We start from the raw sequence: 23,967 nt of genomic DNA on the forward strand, positions 1-23,967 counted from the left end.
TTTCTCTTTCCTACTTCAATAGATTGTTCACTAAATTTATGTAACAAAAAGCGCACGAAAAAATCTATAAAATTCTAGAAACAAAAAAATTAAAAAATAATCCCTAAAAAGTACAAGTCACTTAATTGATATCCGCATAAAATCTGACGGGTTTAAAGATTAGAAGTATGCTGCGTCTGATAAGCAACTCCGTTTGCCAATAGATCGTCAATTTCGTTAGATTGAAGCTTCAGTTCAGTTAAGATTTGTATTGTGTCTTCACCGGGTTGTGTGTTCTTATGACCTCCTACAGAAATACCGGGTGTGCGAGACAAACGAGGAGCGGGATTTGGAATTATATCGTCCCCCATAGTCGTAAATGTCTGCCTTTGATTATTGTGAATATGTGACGTGACGTTTTCAATATCTAACATCGGTGTCACGCAGGCATCACTGCCGTCGAATATAGCGCACCATTCCGCTTGAGTCTTGGTCTTGAAAATTTCCGTGATTATACGACGATTTTCTTCGAAATTCTCGAACTGCGGCACCTCGTCGCTCGAGAGACCGAGCTTCTTTAGGAAGATTTCGTAGAACTGTGGTTCGAGCGCTCCAACACACATATAACGCTTATCCTTCGTCTCATACGTATCGTACCAGTGCGAACCTGTGTCCAAACTGTGGGAAGAGCGCGGTTATTAAAAGAACTCTTTACAAAGGAAAATTAAACTCTAAAGCACTTGCGTGCTTCGAGAAGCTTACAAATTTTTTCCACGTGGATTTCTCCAAAATATTTTGTGGGATCTGAAGAACCAGGACCCTAAGTACGCCGCTCCTTCTACCATTGATACATCTATTACCTGCCCAACGTTGCTCCTAGTACGCTCATATAACGCTAAGATTATTCCAAAAGCGCACATCAAACTACCACCACCGAAATCAGCAGCCAGATTTCCAGGTGGCGTAGGTTTCTGATCGTATCGGCCAAATAAAGACAGTAATCCTGTATTAACAATTCATATCAGTTTTGTAAGACGACTAGAATTTATTTACGCAGGAATTGTGTCTCGATAAGGTGAAACAAAATTAATAAAATAAATTTATGTAAAATAATTTAAGCAAAATGACCTTGTGCGAATACAAATATAAATGAATATGTATGAATACGTAGCTCTCTTTATATTAATTGAATAACTTATATGTGGATTGTATTGTATCATAATATCGTATGTTTATACGTACCAGATAAACCTAAATAATTGATATCATGACCAGCCATATTTGCATAAGAGCCACTTTGTCCGTATCCAGTCAATCTAGCGTATATCAATCTCTTATTTGTCGCCATAAGTTCCTCTGGTCCAATCTTCAATTTTTCCATGACTCCTACCGAATATATATTTGTGTAAGTTAAAAAATTGTGTGAATCAACACGAAAACCAATTTTAAATCTTCAATTTTATTCTTGTTATTAATGAAGACTAATTAATACATTCAACATTAAGACTAGCTATCTTTCTCACTAGCTTGAAGTCATCACAAAGATAATTGAAATTTAACATAATTAATGTAAACAGTTTAACATAATTGGTATACTGTATTCTGTATATCCTTACCCTTCCTGTACGTGTCAATAACGACGTCGCTTTCATCGCTTAATTTTTTGAAAATATTAATACCCCGTTCAGATTTCAGATTCAATGCTATCGATCTCTTTCCATGGCCCAAATAATCCAATGCCGGAGCTTTAATCTGTAATGTAAGAAAGAATTTGATAAATTTCGACAGAGTTAAACTCTTTAACTTTCAAAATTGTATTTTTAGACATTATGTATGGTATGTGGATAATATCCCAGATAACATGCATGTCTAAAAGACATCTTTAAGATGCCTTTAACACGTCTTTTAGACATCTTTTAGACATACACGTCTAAAAGATATCTTAAAGACGTCTTAAAGAAGTCTTGAAGATGTCTTAGACAAGCATGTTATTACAATTTAAGTTGGTGTTTATTGGGTACTTGTTAATTACCTTATCCACTCTGATAACGGATGCCCCAAAATCTGCCAAAATTGTTCCACATAAGGGTCCCGGAGCAAGTCCAGCTAATTCCAAAACCTTGATTCCTTTTAGAGCCATGGCGTCCAATGAATTGATGAAATTTCTTTTTTTTCATAAATCGGTTGACCTGATATTTATCTACAATGTTATCATTGTTAAGAAAATTCTCATTCAAACAAAACACACATTCGGTTATATTTATATTGACGTAAAATTTATATTTTACCTCTCAGTTTGCTCTATCACAACACATTTCTCGTTAATCATCAGCAGACATATTTCCACAATATTATGCATGTAGCATGACACTGCATTTATATAATCATATCTTTCAATTAGGCCGGATCTACGTTGACCGACTAATAAGAACCGGCCTTAGGAACAAACAATACATTCAGTGGTCTAGTTTACACTGTGTGTTTGATACGCGTATCAAATACTAAATAACTAGTAAGTAGATTTAGTCATTGGCTGATCGGCTGAAATACACTCATAACTCTCATAAGCCGGCTAGCACAGTATAACCAGTAGGGTCACTTTTTGTCGACACACTCGGCACCTTTGATCTGGGCGTTCTCACTTTTCCGCTATGTATTTATATCTGTGAGTGCCAACAGTGTGTCAACGGCTAAAAGTGCCTGGATCCTTTTCAGGATTGTATCCAGAAAAGGCGCATACGAACTGACATACATTATTTAGGGCCAGTTTCACAAACGTCGGTTAACTGCTAACCGAAGGTTAATTGATCCTCTGTCTCTTCTTAGAGAACAAGATAGAAAAAGATAGGGCGTTGACTGAACTCTGGTTAACAGTTAATCAACGTTTGTGAAACTGGCCCTTACTGTAAAAGGAAATGGCCTATGAAAGAAAATTGTTCTAATAAAAGTAATTAATATAATTAATTACTAGCAAAAGTTTTATGAATTCTCCAAATGCTAATTATATCTAAAAGAATGTATTAGAAATTATGAAATTAAAAAGAAAATTGTGAAAAAATAATCCAATTTTTATTTGTCCTTCTAAATTGGATATATTTGTCATATTTGATATAAATTTTCTCTTTCCTATACTTCAATAGATTGTTCACTTAATATATGTAATAAAAAGCAGACAGATAAAATTGTATAAAATTCTAGAAATAAAAATTTTTTAATGATCCTGAAAAAGTACAAGTCATTTAATTGAAATTCGCATAAAATCTAACGGGTTTAAAGATTAGACGTACGCTGCGTCTGATAAGCAATCTCCGTTTGCCAATAAATCGTCAATTTCGTTAGTTTAGCTCAGTTAAGATTTGTCTTCACCGGGTTGTGGATTTTTACGACCTCCTACAGAAATACCGGGTGTGCGAGACAAACGAGGAGCGGGATTTGGAATTATATCGGCCCCCATAGTCGTAAATGTCTGCCTTTGATTATTGTGACTATGTGACGTGACGTTTTCAATATCTAACATCGGTGCTACGCAGGCATCACTGCTGTCGAATATAGCGCACCATTCCGCTTGAGTCTTGGTCTTGAAAATTGCCGTGATTACGCGATGATTTTCTTCGAAATTCTCGAGCTGCGGTACCTCGTTGCTCGAGAGAGCTTCTTTAGAAAGATTTCGTAGAACTGTGGTTCGAGAATCCACACAGGCAGCTTGGGCGGTGCTGCAGCCGCAATTTAAACCGTGGGAGAGAGACGTCTCACAAATAAGCCCAGCGAGGAGCTGATTTTAATAGATAAAATTTTACCGAAGAACGTAGAACGCTCTACGTGCAACTAACATATACGTGCAATACGAACGTTACGCTAAAGTAATGGTCGCGCGGGCCTTTTAAAGCCCGAGCTTCGCGGGCGCGCGACGCCAGGTGGCGCTCGCGCTTGGCGCCCTTTTCAATGCCGAAGGACAGGGAGTCGCGGGCGTCACGGCGCTTGGCAATCTTGGATGACATCACGGCCTCGCACGGTGTTTGTGATTGATTTGTTATTTATATTATTAGCCTATACGAGCCTATTGAGTTTTACATTCCCTCCCCCTCCGGCCCCCGTTTGTCGTTCACCGCGCGGCGTTTATTGTGCATATTTCTTCCCCCCCAGTGCCGTTGGTCGCGAACTCGTCGAAGATACCGGCTAGTCGCGCACGGAAGTGGTGAATCACCGCGACGCCTCAGGCTGGTCTCGAGCCAACGGCAGTTGTACGGCGTCCTGTCAGATTCGCACCCGTCGCCCTTCGTCGCACGCGACACCCCCACGATGGCTAATCACGGTACGACACTCGGAGGGTGTGAGGTTTCAACTCCGCGATCGTGTACGCTTAGGTTATGTTTAATCCAATTGTTCCAGACGAGGACAGGAGCGAGGGCTCCGCCGAGATGGCGGCCGAAAATGAGGGAGAGGAGTCCGAGGAACCTGACAAGATATTAATTATAGATCCCGATAGCGAGGTACGTCGTCTGGTCTACTTCCGCTTAAACAGCTCGACGCATTTTCCAATTTACTCCGTTTCTACCAATGTAGATTAATTTCATTCCCAGCTCAACTTACTTCTCATCCTTTTCTAGTTCTGAGAATTAGAACAAGGTAAAAAGTGAATTAAGCCGAGATCAAATCTGCATTGACAGAAAGTGGACATTGGATGAATTGCCATGTATACGCCACGTTGTCGACGACAGTTACCGTTACAGAGCGATTGTTTCAGGAGTTAGACTTCAATCACTCGAGATTAACGAAGCTGGAGAATTTGGAGCCGCTGACGCAAATACGAAGATTATGCTTCACGTGGAATCTGATTAAGAAGATAGAAAATCTCGATATGCTTACTAGTTTGGTAGAACTGGAATTGAGGGATAATCAAATTACAACCATAGAAAATCTGGATGCTCTCGTGAATTTAAAGTGCGTCTCTTAATCCTGTTGGTTCATCTCTAATGAACGATGTACGCTAATAATTTATTGGGTTCTAGATTCCTAGATCTGTCGTTCAATCGCATTAAGAAGATAGAAGGGTTGGATAATTTATTGAATCTGCAGAGATTATTTATATCGTCAAATAAAATTTTGAAAATCGGGAACGTGTCGCATCTGGTGAATCTTACGACGCTGGAACTGGGCGATAACAAGATACGCGAAATTGAGAATCTGGATGGTCTCGAGAAGCTGACCCATTTGTATCTTGGTAAGAATAAAATTACCAAAATTCAAAATCTGGAAAGCCTGAAGAACCTCACGCTGCTAAGTCTGCAAAGCAATCGACTTACGAAGATCGAGAACATTGAAGAACTAAGGAAATTGAATGAATTGTACTTATCCGAAAATGGTATCACGTGCATAGAGGGTATAGAGAATTGTCCGGAGTTAACGACGTTGGATCTAGCCAACAACAAAATTAAAAAGATTCAGAATGTAGATCATCTCGAGAGTCTCGAAGAATTCTGGGTAAGTGCAGTTAATCTACAGACGCTTCTGTATCGCGTGGTTGTGTATTGGTCCCCCATAATTTATCATATTTAACATCCACAGATGAATAATAATGAAATTGAAGACTGGAACACGCTGGAGAGTTTAACGGCCAACAAGAAGCTGCAGACCGTGTATCTGGAGCAGAATCCCATTATGAAGGATCCAAACTACAGACGGAAAATCATGCTGCTGCTGCCGTGGCTCGAGCAGCTGGATGCGACTCTTTGTAAGAGAAAAACCGGCCAACAGTGGAGGGAATAACAATAAGTAAAATGCAAATAGGAAGTACGACTAAAGAAATTAGCGTGAATTGTTTATGAAGGATCCATGTGATGGACTCGCATTGTTGTTACTTTCTTTTGTTGTACCCGATATGAGCATTGCGTAGAGAAACTTGGCCACAAGAGATTAATAACGGTGCTTCTACCGAAGACGCGCTTGATACTAGACTATTATGAAGCCGCTACTCGATGTTGAAGTCCGTCTCGTAACTTGCTCCTTTTTACTGGAAAGGAAATGCGAGTGATGGTCGAGCGAATGTATCAGTATGATAAACCGAAACAACTTTTTATTTCGAACATATTTTAATATATTCTTCTTCCTACACTAATCGTATATTATATCGTACTATTATACCACACATTTCTGTAAAACTATATATCTGCACGTATCTATTAATTATGTTAAGAAGTTAATAGGTATGAACTTTAAAGATTCCAATTATTTCTAAGATATATTTCCACCGAAAGTAACTTCCTTACAATTTATTTTTAATGTTTGTGGTATTGTTACAAAAAATAACATGTATACCTATATTTTATAGCGGCGCAAGGCAGCTTTTTATAATCCAATTTGTTGACCCGTCTTGATAATGATTATTGTTACAATATAATGTAATAACGTATACAAAGTATACTAAGCTTACATAAATAAATCATTATTAAATGTCTCGTACTTGCAGAAAGTCGATCAATCTCGAATTGCGAATTTGCACTTGAATTGCAATGTGGCTCGACAGGGAAGGATTAATGGAGGGCTGCGAGTAAAAAAAAGACTTCATTTTGAGAAAAATGACTTATACAGTAACTGCCCGATTATTAAAATAAAATAAAGTTGTGCTACAAAAAAGTGGAAACGCATCGTCATGTCATTTCAAAGTAAAAATTTCATGCAAGACTCAGCTGCGACTGTTATCTTAATATCCAAACCAGAGTCATTGCAATCAACGTCTTCGTGAGTTTTCATTCTTATTCAGTCAAGTCCAGAACTGCGCGGTTCTAGAGTTAAAAAGAGACAAAGTTACTCGCTGTTAGCATTTTCGCTATAGGCCGGTAGGTATTCATAGTCCGTTCTTATATTTAAGATCATCTTAAGTATACTCTTAATGTGTTTTTAACCAATCACAGAGCCGTATTAGCTTCTTAAGACAACACTTAGGATGATTTTGAAATAAAACCAACGGCGTGACGATACTATTTTTCCAACTGGATTGCTTACAAGAGCCAATCAGGATATAGCCTTAAGTCACCTGATCTAAAACTCTGCCTTCTTATTGGTTCTCGTAAGCAATCCAGGAAAAATAGTATCGTGTGCCGTTGGCTTAAGAATCGACTATGAATACCGGCCAATAGCGTAAGATACAGAAATGACCCCCTGCCGCGTGCACCATTCGTCCCGTTTCGCGAGCGTGGGGATATTCACGAAGGCGCGCGTTCGAAAGCGCCGCGCTGCTCCACCGTCTCTCTACGAACTGCTACGAACTGACGCGACCGGTGTTGGAGCTCGTCCAATCGCGCGGCCCGCGCGGCCGTGATTGGGCCGGCGCGCGAGCGCCCCCGCGGTCGTACGGATGCGCCGCCGCGCCGTGACGTCATCGCGCCAGCGCTCGGCTCGGCGTTCGGCCATTTTGTGTGAATGAGCGCTCTCCGCTTTCACGGGGTATTTGTGTTGCGGGACTCTCGCGGCCACAGTGGCGGAGATAAGGCTCGGATGATTTAGTTTCGTGCACGCAGGGACACGCACGGCGACGGATTACATGCGCCAGTGAGAAGGGTGCGCGACCGACCGACCGATCGCCCGCTCCGCGATTAAAAACTCCCCGTGCGAGACTGGAACAGGTACGATGGAGGATAAGGCGTCGCTCAAGGAACTTGACCAGTGGATAGAACAATTAAACGACTGCAAACAACTGACAGAAAGCCAAGTGAAAACCCTCTGCGATAAGGTACGCGATCGCCCGCGCCCGTCGGGGCCCCCGCGGCTCCGCCCCGTTCCCGGTTCTCCCCCGACGACGGTGGTGCCCACGCGTGCCCCGCTGTGTCGTGTGCCGTGTTCGCCCGCGTCTCTCGCCGCGCCCGTTATTCGCTCGCTCTCCAACGGCGAGGTGCGTAGTCGCGCGCGAAACGTGCCGTTTCGCGACCTCCGCCGCCGCCGATGTGTCACGGACGTCGGTCCCCGCGGTGTACGCGCCGTCGCGCGAGGCTCGTCGGGCGCCACCGAGTAACCCCCGGGATTCCCCCCCGTCGTCGTCGTCGTCGCGTCGCGCTCCCGTCCCGGACGGCGAGGTCGCCGTCGCCGTCGCCGCTTTCGGGGCCGACCGGGATCCGCGGCTCCCGATCGATCATATTCGTGGCTGCGTCGCGCACCGTTTTGCACCTGTTAACGCGATTCCGCAACAGGTGCACGTCGCCGCCGTCGTCGTCGTCGCCGTCGCAGTTAAATTCGTCCGGGACGACGCGTGTGCGGTTCTACGATCTCGTCCAGGAGGCGAGTGGGCCTATCGTTCGCGCGGTAGCGGATGTACTTTGCAGTGGGCATCTGTCGCGCGTCGCTATCTCTCGCGGCAGGAGAGGAAAATTATCACCTCGCTATGAATCACGCGGCCGCTCGTACGGATACTCCGCCGTTGTGCTTAGCTGACGGGAGGCAGGCACGATCCTGGGTTCAAAAGTACAACCACGGCCGCTCGGCCAACTGAAAAGAAAGCGCGTGAAAATCTGAGGAGGCGACACCGCCTCTCTCCTCGCGCCGAGTATCGTTTATTTATCCCAACGTTTCCGTCTTCCTTCGCTCGGCCGAGGACTGAATGAAGCGACCAGCACCTTTGAATGAGTCTATATTTAGACGTTTAAAAATGGTATTGCAGCCGCGACATTCCTCGCAATAATGCATCGCCCCGCGTGGCACGTTTATGCCAGTTGGCCGAGGCGGCCGCTTTTCTAAATGTACATATGCCAGCAATTGCATCTGCAATTGGCGACGGAGATTCGCTCGTCGCGACGAGATTTCTGTATATCGAGAGATAATTTCCGATCGCGAGCGAACGCTGATAATCCGCGAGATTCCGCCGACCTGATAACGTGCTTATCGCTCCTTGATATATCGTACGTTGCCCCGCGTCCCCGCGAGAACGACTCTTCGATTGGAACAGGAAGAGATTTAAACATTTGCCACGTGTGCGAGCGCGCGCGCTTGTTGTAAATTAAAGGGCCCGATTTCACCAAACGTCGCTTAACTTTACATCTTACTTTCGTACGTGTTTGTCTCCTTCTGAGGTAACAGTTGAGAAGAGGCGAATTAAGCCGGGCTTTAAAGTTAAACAACATTGGTGAAACCGGGCCTCACTCGCTCCCTCCGGGTGTCACTTCTGCGTCTTGCACTACAGTGAAAATGCTGAAAGCGAATAGCTTTGTCACCTTCTAGCCGTCCCCTTGGAAAGAGGCAAAGCCGCTCGCTCTTAGCACTTTTACTGCATTGAACCCCTGCTCGCTACGTTTTCGACGTGGCCGCCCGCGACAGTGTCTCAAACCGATGCTTCCAACTTTTTCAGGCGAAGGAGATTTTAGCCAAGGAATCAAATGTACAAGAAGTGAAATGTCCCGTGACGGTATGCGGGGATGTACACGGGCAGTTCCACGATTTGATGGAGCTGTTCAGAATAGGTGGCAAATCACCTGATACGAATTACCTTTTTATGGGTGACTACGTCGACCGCGGCTATTATTCGGTCGAGACTGTCACTTTACTCGTAGCTCTCAAGGTACAGTGCGACGTTTCATTATGTCATGGTGTTGGTAGTAATCCGTTAATGTATCAATTGCACAGAGCGTATGTACATACGTTACTCCTTCTCTCAAACAGGTAACAAGAAATCTATCCTTAGTTTATCTCTCTTCCCCTTACGCGTTTGTTTTGTATAATTAAAGGTGAGATATCGAGAGAGAATAACCATTCTGCGAGGCAACCACGAGTCGCGGCAGATCACACAGGTGTATGGGTTTTATGATGAGTGCTTACGTAAATATGGCAACGCCAATGTGTGGAAATTCTTCACGGACTTATTCGATTATTTACCACTAACGGCCCTGGTCGATGGCCAAATATTTTGTTTGCATGGTGGCCTGTCGCCGTCGATTGACACGCTGGATCACATACGCGCGCTAGACCGTCTTCAGGAAGTGCCACATGAAGTCAGTACACGTGTCTGCAGTTTCCACAAAGCTCGTAGCAGCGGGGCCAACAGCATGCGACACTGTTTTTCCCCGCGGGATTGCTTACGAGAGCCAATTAGGATCTATCTATAAGTTATTTGATCTGTAACTCTGGCATCTTTATTGGCATCTTGTGAGAAATCCAGGAAGTCAATTCCGTATCTTACAATACAGGGTGTGTTCCCGTTTCCTCTCATTGTCAGTACTACTCGGAAAAGGTCTGGATGGTTGCATCTAGAAAAGAATAACTAGCTGTGTTATTATTGAAGAGTATTGAGGTTTCATTTGGGAATGATTTTCTCAGAAGCTGAATTCAGTCGTAGCGTCCAGTACTGGCAGTAGTACTGAGGGCAACTGGGAACACACTCGTAGTGAAAGTGCTAAAAGTAGGCGGCTTTGTCTTTTTTTTAAAGGGACGGTTAGAAAGAGACAGAGCTATTCATTTCCGCTACAGCGTAAGATACAGAATTGACCCCCAGTAGGAAAAATAGTATCGCGTGCCGTTGATTTGACTCGTCATCCTAATCGTCCGTAATTTGACGCAGGGTCCCATGTGCGATCTGCTTTGGTCAGATCCCGACGATAGAGGAGGATGGGGCATTTCGCCACGTGGGGCAGGATACACCTTTGGTCAAGATATTTCGGAAACGTTTAACCACTCTAATGGGCTGACACTTGTGTCACGAGCTCATCAGTTGGTCATGGAAGGCTACAATTGGTACGAGTAGCTGGACATTTGTTTAGCTTTAAACTGTTTTTTCTTCTCCACCACGTATGTAGTTTATATCGTACAATTCAGGATACTTTATGAGAAATTGGTAATGTGCTTTCAGGTGTCACGACCGCAATGTCGTGACTATATTCTCAGCACCTAATTACTGTTATCGTTGCGGAAATCAAGCTGCAATCATGGAACTGGATGATGCTTTAAAATATTCATTGTGAGTATCGCTCTGATACATTCGTATGTGTGACGTAATGTTTATTTGTTGTGTTTTACTCATGTGCCAAATGCGTCCGTTGAATGGCTGAATTGATCTATCGAGGGCATATCGTTACATTTAAATTTATCTATATAACTATATGATAAATTATTTAAATGTATGATAATCATTTGCGTACTTTTATTTGCGTGACACAGCACATTTTCTTTATTTCTTATTTCTTAGTTGTTCGAATCGAACCTAGTGATGTTCGGATGTAATTGCTGATTTTACCTTTGACTTTATTTCACTGACGACAATGACTTGCGAGTCTACGAGTTTCCTGTTTCCCTGTTTCCTTCTTATTCAGTTTCTTTTGAGTATTGTTACTTGAAAAGGACCTGAAGTAAGGTCGAAACGTTGTTGCTACGAATTTAATAAAATTTACCAGTCGAGTTGACAATAAGCCTATTATTTAATTTTGAATCATCACTGGTGACTATAAGTGGGGTATTCTTTCGTTATTAATTTTGTCTTGATTTTTCTGTCGCAGCCTACAATTTGACCCAGCACCAAGACGTGGAGAACCACATGTTACCAGGCGAACGCCAGACTACTTCCTCTAAAGAACTAGACTTCAGGGCTAAGTGTCAAGGTAGGGGAATGGAAATGCGATCCTGACTTTATAGTAACGCCAGAAAACCATAACTTACAATAGAACATCGCTAAATGAGTGCGAGGCTCCGATAATGTCCTCACACGTACCACATATAGCCCCAAGTATTATATCATGGCTCACTTTGTGGTGTCTCATTGAGAGATAGAATAGATTACACGCACGTTCTGTGCGTGCCTTACACGATACATGTAGACACAACATTGTACACTAAAAAGGAAAAAATAATACAATAATGTACACGTATCGATTAAATTCACTTGTAGCATTGAGTTTTACAACTTTTATTATATCCGCTTGTATTTTTATTATAAAAGAAAACTGAATATATAATAATGCACACGTTTGCGCGCAATAGGTAGAACAAAAAATATCGGTAAAAAAATGGTATTGTTTTGTAATCTTGAATGAAAATACTGAAACTCGTCGAGAAAAATTTATATAAACAAAGCAACATCGTGTGTATTTTAAACGATCGTGCGTTCTAAACGAAATTGATTGTCATGCAAGATTCCAAGAAAATATACCAAAATGGTCATAAGTTATATTTAAGAGAGTGTCACGTTATTATTAGTGTGAATGGAGCATGAAATGTTCCACTTGAAGGAAACGCAAGGTGAGTTGATGCAACAGTTAAATTGGCATTCATAAATCGTGCCATATGAGAATTTAATAAATATAATTTTCAAGTAGAAAATTATTAAAAGATTTAATATGGCATTACACATATGCATTCATCAGAATCATGATGAGTAATTGTTTCGTTAGAATTACAGCCACAGTATTTATTTTTAAGCAAATGGCATAGACTTCTTTTTATTTAAATGGCATAGAAATCCCCTGAAAAGGCGAATGTAAATCTTGTTCTCGTTGAGCGTAGCTTTCTATTAATCCATATTATTTTTGCGAGGTAAAACGCGTATGTACAATAAAGGAAAAAAGTGATGAGAATGATATCTACATCCGCACTTTAAATGTTTTTTTTTGTTTAGGCAAAATGGGTATATTTAATATTTTACTGTACATAAAATTTAGTTGATTTGATTAATTTTTCTATCAGTTGTATTTTTATATCGTAAATTTGTCTTGTGTAATTGTAGACTACTGCAATATAAAATTGTATTACACTGGTTAATAATTAATAATTTTAAAAGATACGACACTTTTGCATCAATTCTATCTGCCTTCTAAAGTGAAACACGTACTTTATATCGAGTGAATCTATGCATTCGTGACGGTTGAATTAAAGAAAGAAAATTGTTTGCTTGTAAACCTATCGACGATCTTTTTACTAATTAATAGATATGAAATGATGCTTCTGGTAAATAAACATGTGTAATGCAAGCCAAAGCAACCCAATGTCAACTTTTATATTCGTTAAATGCAGGAGCAATTTGTGTACAATGAGCAGCTAAAAGGAAAAAAAGAACACTTGAGGATGTAATTATAAGAATAAGCATTGCAATTCGACTATAATGCATAATGAAGCAATTACAATAGCATGACGAAGGACGACAAGGCGAATGAGAAATGTGTTAGATGCACATTGTAGCAATTAACTAAGACTGTAAAATCCATATACAACACAGGATGCAGCGCGGAGTTAACGCGAGCCTTCTGCACAATGCAGGCTGAGCATTTTTTTTCTTTTTTTTCCATTTCTATACAATATGCGTATATACATAATATTCTCTAGACTACAATAATAAGAATAAATTTTCCTATAGAACAAAAATGCACTTGTAGTATTATATATAATGCGACGAAATTTAAAGATATGGCGAAGGAATAATAGGTACCAGCAATTATTATAGCTAATTTTATATCTGCTCTATTTATTGCCCTCTCACTGCATACCGACCTTCATACGACGGATGAAATTAATATGATATATACTGAAACACTAGTAAATATGCGTTTCGGTGCATAGTACCTTAATATCTATGTGAATATTATCATATTTTGATTTCACATTGGCGTGGCAAACACAGGGAGGCTATTGTACACGGTGTTCATTTTAGCAGAAACAATGTCTTAAAAATGAATGAATTTTACACAAGAACAGTTTATATAAGAATTAATTCATTTTGAACATCTTATGGATGCATTTATTGGAAGTCGAGTGGTTTCCGAAATTTAATGCTTACTTTTTTTAAAATAAACTATACATTTTTTGTTTCAATTTTAATACATCATATCTTATAGCTTTGTATGTAAAAAGTATTAATAAAATTTGAAAAGCGTCATAAACCAATTCATATTTGATTATGTACATTTTGTGACATATTCTGATACATAAATAATTGTTTGAATACCTATCTGCTCATTTTTTATAAAAATGAAACACCCTGTATTTTTAGAGTCTCGTTTATACATTAAAAATTTTTTGTTGGTCTAAATTTCAAAACTACTCTCGTACTGTATAAATTAAATCATTACGCATATATGATAATCTTAGCTGTTTGAGAGAGAGAGAGAGAGAGAGAGAGAGAAAGAGAGAGAAAGAGAGTGAGAAAGAAATTAGTTTCATTTTAGATTTAACTTTATAGAAATTTATATGGTTAATTCGAATATTACAATATGTGTGGAGCAAACTTTGTATATCCTAATAAACTAAAAATTTTTTGTGATAGCTTTTATAATTTTTTAACTTATCTAAAATAATACTTAAATCGATTGTACACATGGTATAGAATCGGGACATTATAAGCATGCAATACTCTCTTAAACTTTGCGCGATATGATTTGGATACCTTTAATTTAGCTTGCAAAGTCTGGCATCACACACAGACAAGCCCAGATTTGTGAAGAGGAAAGAAAAATGCCATGAACATATAATTATATAATGTCATCTTATTATAAGGAATTAGAGAAATAAAGAGATATTATCACATTTAGAGATAGGGTTTTGCTTACACTCTATATATTTACAATATTTCACAAAAGGACACAATATTTAATGTATAAAACTTATTTCTTATGCATGTTTTTAATTATTTGAAGTATTATCTTGTATATATTAAAAACTCATTTTCTTTGAGTTTATCATTTTAATACTTGTATTTACATTACGCAGTAAAAAAGATAAGTAATATGTATAAAGATAAAACTTTATCATCATATTTCTGAGTTATATGTACAAATAAATATTCTAGAATAATATGTACACAAAATATCTCTCTTTTTTTTCTCATAAAACATACAGCTATTTTGTCAGTGTATACAATAATGCATATTACATATCGGAATAATAATTTGCCTAATTTTATTCTTTGAACATTCGGGTAAAAAGTGTTACGTATTTAAATATGTATTTTTACGAAGCATTTGCTATATGTTTCATATTTATTTGCAATCTAATTGTAGTAGTAATGTTCATCAACGATTTGAGTTTAATTTGCTACATGTACATATCAATACATGTATATGTATAAAAATGGTGAGCAAGTTTTTCATTTAGAAGAGATTGAAAGCATCAATTCTGCATCTATTAACTACTAACTCTAAATATACAATGTAACAGTACTGTACATAGTTTCTAATCATACCTTTTTTTTTAAATCTTACTCTTTTTGTTCAGCTGAAAACACTAAAGCAAGATACCTAAAATATTCGTATTGTATGATCTGTCTTTTTATGATTTATCTTTTCATAATAAATCAGACATCGGTATATTGCATAATTTTAATATCGTAAAATTTCTTATTTTAATCAAGATAAAAATAGTCTTATATTCGTGTATGTATAGGGTGTTATGTAATACCCGCCTCACCTCTTATTTATGAATAGAACGGCCTAGACCGAGTCGAAAAATTCTCTACCATTTTGCAATTTTCCGCGATAGTTATCGAGTTGTTAATTATTAAAAACCGCTGTCTTGGCCCGGCCTACATATACCGCCCAATTCCAGCTCGCAGCGAGATGCGGCCGTCCTGCAATTGGTTTTGCAAGGTGCGCAGGGAGTTGTTTATTATACGTATAGCCGTTGCCGTGTGTCATAAACAATTCCCCGCGCGCCTAGCAAAGCCAATCGCAGGACGGCCGCATTTCGCCGCGAGCTTAAATTGGACGGTAGGCCGGGATAAGACAGTGATTTTTAATAATTAATAATTTGTTAACTATTGCAAAAATTGTAAAATGGTACAGGATTTTTCGACTCAGTCCGCAATATCCGTAAATAAGAGGTGAGGCGGGTATTACATAACACCCTGCATATATAATTTAGTTATAGTTTTATTCCAGTATCTAACTGAAGGGTCTGCTTCATTACCTCATACGTCGCAAAACCAACTGCCATAAAAGGAACTGCTCGTAAGAAATTGATACTCATTCCACGGTATAAACCTTTCACAATGCCATTCTCGGTATATATCATTCTAAGAGTAGGTAACATTCCCGACCTGAAAAAGTAATAATCTTAAATTAATATACAATATGTTAATAAATAAAATTGGATTTATTTATTCAAAGTAAATTGGAAATTAATAGAAGAAATATTTTTAAATTTATAGATTAAAAGAGAGATACTAACAAAAAAACAGCAGTTGTAACAGCATCGTAAAGAAAACATTGCAAGACGTGTATGTAAATGTATTTGTAAATTATTGTACCATATTACTTACGCGTACTTATGTGTAGCTGGATTCATCATAGCCAACTGCATTCGTCTCTTCGTAACGTCTAATGGATAGGAAAAGGTATGCGCTACAGCACCGGCGGCGCCTCCGCATAGAAGTTTCGCCGGTATATTCAATATAAGACCACCTACAAAGTAAAGAGATGACATCAGTATTATACACTTTATTGTCGAAGTAACCTGTCTTTTACTTACCGGTATTTGTTTGATGCTCGGTACAAAAATAATGCGGCGCGTATTTCATGCTTAGGTATTTTACCTTCTCGAATGTATAGAAGGAAAATCCGGCGTATGGTACCATGCCCAACATATTTGGCAAGAAACCTCGGTACAACGCTCGAAGGCCGCCTTCCTGCGATATTTAGTAATTATTTTTATATAACAAGAGACGTCAAGATTAGAAATTAAGTTGAACACGTTTAATTAAGTTTAAACTGTATTTATATACACATAGAATATGAAATGCCGAATCTATTGAATCTATTACGAATATATACACAATTTATTGTTCATGCATTTGCAGTGCGAGTTCGAAGACTTGGTCTCTCACCCGTTCGTTCAAAATTTATCTTTATAGTCGTTTTAAACTACAAGAGAAAATGATCAAGACACCTGTTAACGTTACTGTCTGAGGCAAATGTTCTATTTCTTCTTTTTAATGCGTCTCTTAACACTAGACTCCAAGAGCGTTGATTTACCTCCTTCAGCATTCTCACAGCGGCGTGTTTGATTCCGGAGTAAAGTGTATTGCTGGTAACTTGGAAGGCCAGCCTTGCTCTGATAGTGTCGAGTGGGTACGTGCTCGCGGCTGCTGTGACACCCGCGGCAGCTCCGGCCAAAAATCCATTTATATGCGAACTTTGCTCAAACGATCCCTCTAAATGCTAACAGAAATTGCGCGAACGTCATTGTCGGTTTTAATTACAGTTACAGCTACAGTAAACGGGAGATCAACCGCGTATGTACGACACAAAATAAATGGCTGAAACTTTCTCAAACGTCATGTAATCGGCCAAATTGCTATTTTTAATGATCTGGCTTTTTCATAGGGAGTTTTATCTGCTTACTTTGTGTTTCACACACATATTTTATCTCTGCTTGTTTCCGAGACTTCCTCTGTCGACTGAAAATCGACGTTTATCTCAATAAACTATCAAGTATTATTAATATGCGAGAAACACTTGGTCTCCAGTCAAACCGATCTCACAATTTTCTTCAATTCAGTTTTCTTATCATTATATTATTTAAGATAATTAGTCACAAATAAAACAAATTATTAGTATTAATTAAACATAATGCGACGGGACATTTCAACTTAAGAGAGAGCAAGGGCGCATTGAATTCGAACATTTTGATACGTGGTTTCAAATATTGAATTCGAGCAGAATTCTATTGTCTTCCACACCTTTTTATACCGTTCGTACGCTGTAAATTGTATCGCTGCGTACGGCACGGCCCTGATCATTTGAACGAGATTGCCTTTGTACAAAGCAAAGAAATTTTCGCGTCGAACGATTTCCCTGAACCCCGAGAAAACTCCTGCAAAATTTCACATATTTATTTATGTATTTGTGCGCGTACGAATACTTAATTTGTATTGTTATTCTATTAGTGAAAGAATTTACGCCCTCACCTAAGTGTTTATAGTGCTCGTGCTGTGCCTGCAACAGAATTTTGATCCTGTCCAATGGTGCCACGGCCGTTTTCGAGCACATGCCGGCAACACCTGCGTATAATTAATTGTATATCCATACAATATAATAAAAATTCACGCATTTTTATATATACCAAAAATCTTGAAATATCGATTATATCAACTTTAATATGTCGCGATGTATAGCAATTTTTTTTAAAAAGAAAGCTTGGTTTAAAATTGACCAATCAGATTCGCGAAAAGCTGGCGCGTTGAAAGTTCGCGTATGCGTCTGAAGTTGGACGTTTGCGAGCTTATTTAAAATATATAAATCTTTATGCCACAACTAAAGTTGGTATATAAGAGAAATAAGGAAGCGTAGCAGAATTTATATTGTACAAAAAAATTTCTAAGTGATTTTTTTTTAATGAAACCCCACACATTTATTTTTGTTACATTTTGCACGTGAAGAGCATTCTCTTTTACCATTTTCTTTTTTTAAAGCTCTAATAATAAATTTCTAAATAAACATATGAACTATTAATTTTAAAAGGGAGACAAATTGACTCAGAAGAAAGCTGTGATTTTTTGTAATTCTAAATTATCATCATCATGATAAATACTAACTAAATCATAAAAACTAAATAATTGAATATCTTTTTAAAGTAGACTCGCTAAGCATTGCTTCGGTCAAACTCTGGTTAATTTAATCAGCGACCAACTTAACCAAGTATCCAAGGAGTGCCAATGCGCATATAAAGTGCTTTTAACGCGCGTTTTATTGCTTTGGCTACAAAACAACGTCAACTGTGTGTTCAAAATGCGCAAATTTAATATGTTTGGATATATATTGAGATATATAATTTTATATAATTCTCTATATTTATACATGCTGATGCATGAAAAATTATGCATAGGAAGTTAATGTTACAGTTTTTTGGAATGCGCTGCCACAATATACATTAAATGCGCATTCAATGCGGGACAAATACGTACGTTAAATGCGAATTTAAATGTACATTTAAAGCACGTTATACGCGCATTGGCACTCCTTGTGTAATATCTGTATTATATTAATAACGTAGATGGAATTGTAAATTTTTTGGCGGTCGATCACACATAAAAAAAAGGAGAATTAGATCAGAAACAACGAGTTATATGGTTAGACATTTTGCTCTAAACGATTCTGCTGATTAATCCGAGTTGGTCAAAGTTGCTCTAAATATAACGTCCAATCGATCTACAAATAGAGGCTCTGCGACGTCAGAGACGCGTTCACGAACTCGCTATTAAAATCCCAAGCCTTCCACGCCTTCGCGCTGCTCCTGAGGATCAACGCTGAAGCGAAAAAGAAAAAGAAGTAGAATGTATTCGACAGGATTCCCACTCACCACCGGCTACGAGATTTTTCACGACGGCCTCGTAATTCGCAGTTTTCTTTTTGGATCGTGTCATAGCTGCCGCGGGTAATGGGATGGATGCAAATCACAGGTGCCGGCTTGTGACGAGAAAAACGAGCGAGTGAGACTGCTCGCGGCAAAGACTCGTTCCCTTTACTCCATTCCATGTGATTTCAGTCGGCAGCCGAATGGAGGAGAGGAGGGGATCGCTGACCTTGACTGACCCATTCATTCCATTCTCACGTAAAGAACGCGAGGTTGTTTAAATTGTGTCCAACGATGGAGCGACACCCCGGCTTTTCCCATTTTCCTTTAAATCCTATCTCTCCAATCTTGTGGTTAACCACGAGGAATTTACCACTGGAAGTTACCAACGTGATACTGTACAGGAGCCGCGGCAAAAAATTGTTCATGCATGAACATATAAAAATATACCTCAAATGTGTCCGTACATATTTTTACATTGTATATTTCTATATAATCTTATACAATTCTACGTACAGTTCTATATAATTTTATAGATTTATACATGCTTTTGTATGAAAAAATTTTTAATGTGAAAAATTGCTTATTTATAATTATATGTAATTGTGTATAATTTTCCAAAGTTATATATAGTTATAAATGAGCAATTTTTCCCTTTCAAAAATTTTGAAGCATGTATAAATCTCTAAAATTATATAGAACTGTGTAGAATTGCATAGAAATATACAATGTAAAAATATGTATGGACATATTTGATAATTTATTTGTATTGAATTGATTTGTATAATCTTATATAATATTATATATTTATGCATGCTCATGCATGAAAAATTTTTTATCGGGACTTTTACTACCCATATGACTTTCAGCGATAGTCACTGCCATTCTACGGTCGGATATTTTATTTACATGTACATAATACGTGTATGCTAATGTAGATTATTCACTGAGACTCATCGATGAACAGTACTCATTAATTTTGATGACTTGCAGGTCAATTAGAATCTAATTCTTTGTGCGTTGACTTGCGACACTGACTTACGTCTTAAACGGAATCATAAACAGTAACAATCTTTTTGCTCAGGCGCTACCTTGATCGTAGACGTAAGGCAAGCAGAGTAAAAGTCGTGAAAAGCTACTGTATACGGCTTAAGCAATTTTTCTCTGTCTTACCTTACGTCTACTAAGACAGACTTAAACATTTTGCGCGCAAACATCTAGCATGACGATGCACTGGGATAGGATTTTGCTTGCTTGTTGAGCCTTTTTTGTACGCGAGTTAGATATTTGTATGCAAAATTATACGTTAATACATGAGCTAACTACTTGCGTGCGAAAGCACAGACAGTACCGGCGGTAAGGTGGGGCGCGATTGGGCGATTGCCCAGGGCGCCAAATCTGTAGGGGCGCCGCTGCCTGGTTTCACCTAGTTTGAGAGTGAGAAAGATTCCCTAAAATATAAAAACAAAATGGAGTTCGTCGTTCAATATTATCACCTTGTTTTTTTCTTTCTCAAGAATTTCGAGCTCTTGAATCTGAATGGGCGCCACGATAATCTTACTCAGGGCGCAAATGTTGCTAAAACCGGCACTGAGCACAGACTAAACATATCTTACAAGCAAAACTCAGGCAAATCTCGTACGAGTTTGCATACACAAAACAAGCAAAATTGTTATCTGGGAAGCGTTCACGGAGCATTCTTTGCCATTTAATTACTGTGTGTCAATACACATAACATCCTTCACACAAATGCGAGTTTGCGTTTGGCTGTTATTCCGTTCTATTTGCCGTCCACTGAAAGCTCGACTAAAAATGACGGATCTAATCAGTAATCTGACATGCGGTGTCCTGAACCAATGAGCTCTATACATATATTCTGGAGTAAACGCGCCTATTCACTATTGTCAGGTGCGACCATTGTATAACGGTATAACTAGTAGGTCCACTTGGCCCCTTTGATCTTTCCGGTCCCGATCACGTAGTATTCCACCGTACACCCATGCAGGATCCAGCGACGTGTGTTGTATATGTACTCACTACAGTCACACTACTGCACATATAATTTTACTGTCATTGGTTTTACTCACAATCAGCACAATGTCGGATGCGCAGAAGGGATCGACGCAAAAGGAAACAAATGACGGAGTGGACCTAATAGTTATACCAGAGAGAAATCTGAGAACGGTCACGCCGGCGTTTTACTTGATACCGTTTCGGGAGACTGTTTTGCGCGCTCTTACGCCCATTTTTACTTTTGGAACTATTTTATTACGCATTTTCTGACACTGCCGAGTTTGTATCTCTGAGTGGCAGTAGGAGTTCGTCAAATTCTTGCGAGTGAGAGAGAAACATAAGCTATCTCACTTTTCTACGGTCGTAGCCTTTGACTATACATATAATCATGGACTGCTAGTTGGTCTTTTCAGGTTGTAATCAACATCACGAGCGCTGCCATAGGTTAAGTGGCAGAATCCCGGTACTTCAATGACATATTTTGCTCACGTATAGTAGCCTGAAAGTAAATTACTCGACGGTCAGAACAACCGAGTTTTGATGTATTAAATTATTCTTTAAAAGTTGATGTTATACTATAAAATAAATATTAATGTATTAATTTGATTGGTATTACAGATTTCTAACAAACCTAATTCTAAATGGTTCTGAACTTTGCTAAACATGATAAAACAGCACGACATAAATTACATTTTATCAGACCAACTTGTAGAGGCCCTCCACCATCCCCGCCGATTCCAATCGAAAGATTAATTCACAATCTCGATCTTGGGACAAAATCAATTGTCTCGGAATTTCTTATCTCGTTAGAAGCCCTGAAATCTTAGCTTTCCAACGAGACCAGGTTCATCTTGCTACGATTATTCTGTGCGAAGACATAAACGATTATATCGACTCGTGATCTCGATCTCGGGACAAAATTAATTTTATTTTCAGAATTAATTAACGATATTTCATAAACTAATGATCCGAGATAAGCCATTCTTATCTCGTTAGAAGCCCTGAAATCTTAGCTTTCCAACGAGACCAGGTTCATCTCGCTACGATTTTTCTGTGCGAAGATATTGACGATTATATCGACTCGCGATCTCTCTTAATCCTGAGATAGAAGCAGCAGACGACGCGTATTACGCGGCGTCTCGCGCGGTGCCTGGCGTGGCGGTGTTTACTGAACACCTGTGCCTCGTATGTTTTTATGCCAGTTTTTTGGGGACGTAGTACGCTCGCGTAAAACTCGCGCGGCCTTCGTTCATGAATGGTGCGCGCGCGCCCGATTTTTAAAACGCTATACTCTGCGAAAAATCGACGTAGCGACACGAACCAAGTGGAGGCTTTATCGGCAGTGCTTGAAAATGGGTGTAGCGGAATATAATTCCAAAAATGAAAATGGCCGTAAAAGGCGCTGGAATCAGCCGAGCGAAAACGAGTATCGAGTAAACCGCTCTCAGGTTTCTCTCTGATCTCTCTGCTACTACGTGCACTCGTGTGCACTTTCCGCGCATGGCAATCAATGGCAATACGTCTGATGCGTCAGATAACTCGCCACTCGGTGCGGTCCGTGCGGTTAAAGTTAAAACTGATTAAGACACCTTGTGTCTCTGCCTCGTTCGCAGCAGCTGGAATGCGATGACTCCCCTAGCCTTCCTGATTTGTATCTTCGTGACAGCGAGCTTCGTGGACACGCACAGATATAACGGTATTACCCAAACGCTCTCCATCCAAACAGTTCCACGCTTTTGCGTTCGCGTTTCTAACCTAAGACAAGTAGTAACAGCTTGATGTTTTCGTACATCTCTTCTGTCAATGTGCATGTCCTAACGAATCGTGTCCCAGAATTAAATTCTCTTTGGCAAAGTGTAGTCAATTATGAATACAAATAAATTAATAATGATTGGACAATAAGAGCTAACACAGTTGTTCGGTGATTATATAGTACATGTATTTTGAATCGCAAATAAACATACCAATTTGACAATCGATTTGTTATTTTGTTTATTTGTGATTCAAGTATGTACATGTACAGTCGGGAGCACTGAGGTTGCGACACTTTTTTTTTATAAGTTTACGAACGTGCAAAATAATTCAGGATCCTGAATTATTTTGCGCGTTCGTAAACTTATAAAAAAAAAAGTGTCGCAACCTCAGTGCTCCCGACTGTACCGTATGATCGCCGAACAACTGTGTTAGCTTGTTGGCTTTCTAGTAGCACAGTACATTGGTTAAACATTGGCCCAATATTTGGTTGTATCGGGCCAATGTACTATGCTACTAGGGCTCTTATTGCCCGATCTTTATTGATTAATTTAATTATGTTTTCCTATAGAGCCTTTATTCCTTTAATTTTCTTCAATTACAAACGTTTAGAAACTTACCCAAGATGCGGATCTTTTTCAATAAGAACAGTTTGCATCCGATACTAATAAATAACTTAATCTTCATACTTGAAGCAGAGCATGCTAAGCTACGTAGCTGTTTATTTTCTTAAAGAATTATATTAACTTTAATTTGCTTTTAAAGCACCAAGCTGAACTGATTTCTTTGTTGCGAGCACTTTGTCTTAATCATCTTGCAGATTATGATGTCCCACAGCAGGACGAAAATGTTATGCAATTGCTGCATATACTGGATGATAACGAATACAGCACTGAGAAACGTAGGAACGTTGAAGAGTCTGAGAATTGGCATGGGCGTTGGACGCCTGACAGACCGGGCGATCCGAAACCACTT

General features: G+C 39.1%; 5 protein-coding genes across 13 annotated transcripts in view; 3 read left to right on the forward strand and 2 right to left on the reverse strand.

The window, feature by feature from the left end:
- Nucleotides 1-6: 6 nt before the first annotated feature.
- Nucleotides 7-2,607, reverse strand: LOC105565434 (alpha-methylacyl-CoA racemase). 2 transcript variants are annotated; one of them, XM_012018630.1, is made up of 6 exons: nt 2,268-2,607; nt 2,012-2,168; nt 1,596-1,731; nt 1,222-1,365; nt 742-982; nt 7-657 (listed from the first exon to the last, which is right to left on the reverse strand). In XM_012018630.1, the coding sequence occupies exons 2-6, from the start codon at nt 2,117-2,119 to the stop codon at nt 153-155; spliced, it is 1,134 nt and encodes a 377-aa protein (XP_011874020.1). In that variant the 5' UTR covers nt 2,120-2,168; nt 2,268-2,607; the 3' UTR covers nt 7-152. The 2 variants fall into 2 exon arrangements, with proteins under 2 accessions (XP_011874020.1, XP_011874019.1); XM_012018629.1 differs by having other exon boundaries at nt 2,012-2,179; nt 2,268-2,606.
- A 1,293-nt stretch (nt 2,608-3,900) lies between these two features.
- Nucleotides 3,901-6,438, forward strand: LOC105565435 (protein phosphatase 1 regulatory subunit 7-like). 2 transcript variants are annotated; one of them, XM_012018631.1, is made up of 6 exons: nt 3,901-3,993; nt 4,123-4,291; nt 4,369-4,469; nt 4,724-4,920; nt 4,989-5,460; nt 5,545-6,438. In XM_012018631.1, the coding sequence occupies exons 1-6, from the start codon at nt 3,922-3,924 to the stop codon at nt 5,743-5,745; spliced, it is 1,212 nt and encodes a 403-aa protein (XP_011874021.1). In that variant the 5' UTR covers nt 3,901-3,921; the 3' UTR covers nt 5,746-6,438. The 2 variants fall into 2 exon arrangements, with proteins under 2 accessions (XP_011874021.1, XP_011874022.1); XM_012018632.1 differs by lacking the exon at nt 4,123-4,291 and having other exon boundaries at nt 3,912-3,993.
- A 927-nt stretch (nt 6,439-7,365) lies between these two features.
- On the forward strand, nt 7,366-14,205 carry LOC105565436 (serine/threonine-protein phosphatase 2A catalytic subunit beta isoform). Its single transcript, XM_012018633.1, has 6 exons — nt 7,366-7,708; nt 9,314-9,523; nt 9,690-9,953; nt 10,520-10,692; nt 10,808-10,915; nt 11,451-14,205. Exons 1-6 carry the CDS (start codon nt 7,607-7,609, stop codon nt 11,521-11,523), a joined length of 930 nt encoding a protein of 309 aa, XP_011874023.1. The 5' UTR covers nt 7,366-7,606; the 3' UTR covers nt 11,524-14,205.
- Nucleotides 14,206-14,561: 356 nt separating this feature from the next.
- On the reverse strand, nt 14,562-21,510 carry LOC105565437 (graves disease carrier protein homolog). 7 transcript variants are annotated; one of them, XM_012018638.1, is made up of 9 exons: nt 21,223-21,510; nt 19,234-19,602; nt 17,843-17,935; nt 17,615-17,748; nt 16,908-17,093; nt 16,405-16,561; nt 16,196-16,337; nt 15,803-15,973; nt 14,562-15,329 (listed from the first exon to the last, which is right to left on the reverse strand). In XM_012018638.1, exons 2-9 carry the CDS (start codon nt 19,295-19,297, stop codon nt 15,326-15,328), a joined length of 951 nt encoding a protein of 316 aa, XP_011874028.1. In that variant the 5' UTR covers nt 19,298-19,602; nt 21,223-21,510; the 3' UTR covers nt 14,562-15,325. The 7 variants fall into 7 exon arrangements, with proteins under 7 accessions (XP_011874028.1, XP_011874027.1, XP_011874024.1 ...); XM_012018637.1 differs by having other exon boundaries at nt 19,234-19,623; nt 20,724-21,510; XM_012018634.1 differs by having other exon boundaries at nt 20,579-21,510.
- Nucleotides 21,511-22,749: 1,239 nt separating this feature from the next.
- Nucleotides 22,750-23,967, forward strand: part of LOC105565485 — a 5,170-nt gene continuing 3,952 nt past the window's right edge. Inside the window, exons 1-2 of the mRNA XM_012018732.1 lie at nt 22,750-22,936; nt 23,813-23,967. Coding sequence (XP_011874122.1) covers nt 22,867-22,936; nt 23,813-23,967 — 225 coding nt within the window. The 5' untranslated portion in view covers nt 22,750-22,866. The remainder of the gene's footprint in view (nt 22,937-23,812) is intronic.

This window comes from Vollenhovia emeryi, unplaced genomic scaffold (genome assembly GCF_000949405.1).
Source record: "Vollenhovia emeryi isolate VEMERY1.0 unplaced genomic scaffold, V.emery_V1.0 DF939152.1, whole genome shotgun sequence".
NCBI lineage: Eukaryota > Metazoa > Arthropoda > Insecta > Hymenoptera > Formicidae > Vollenhovia > Vollenhovia emeryi.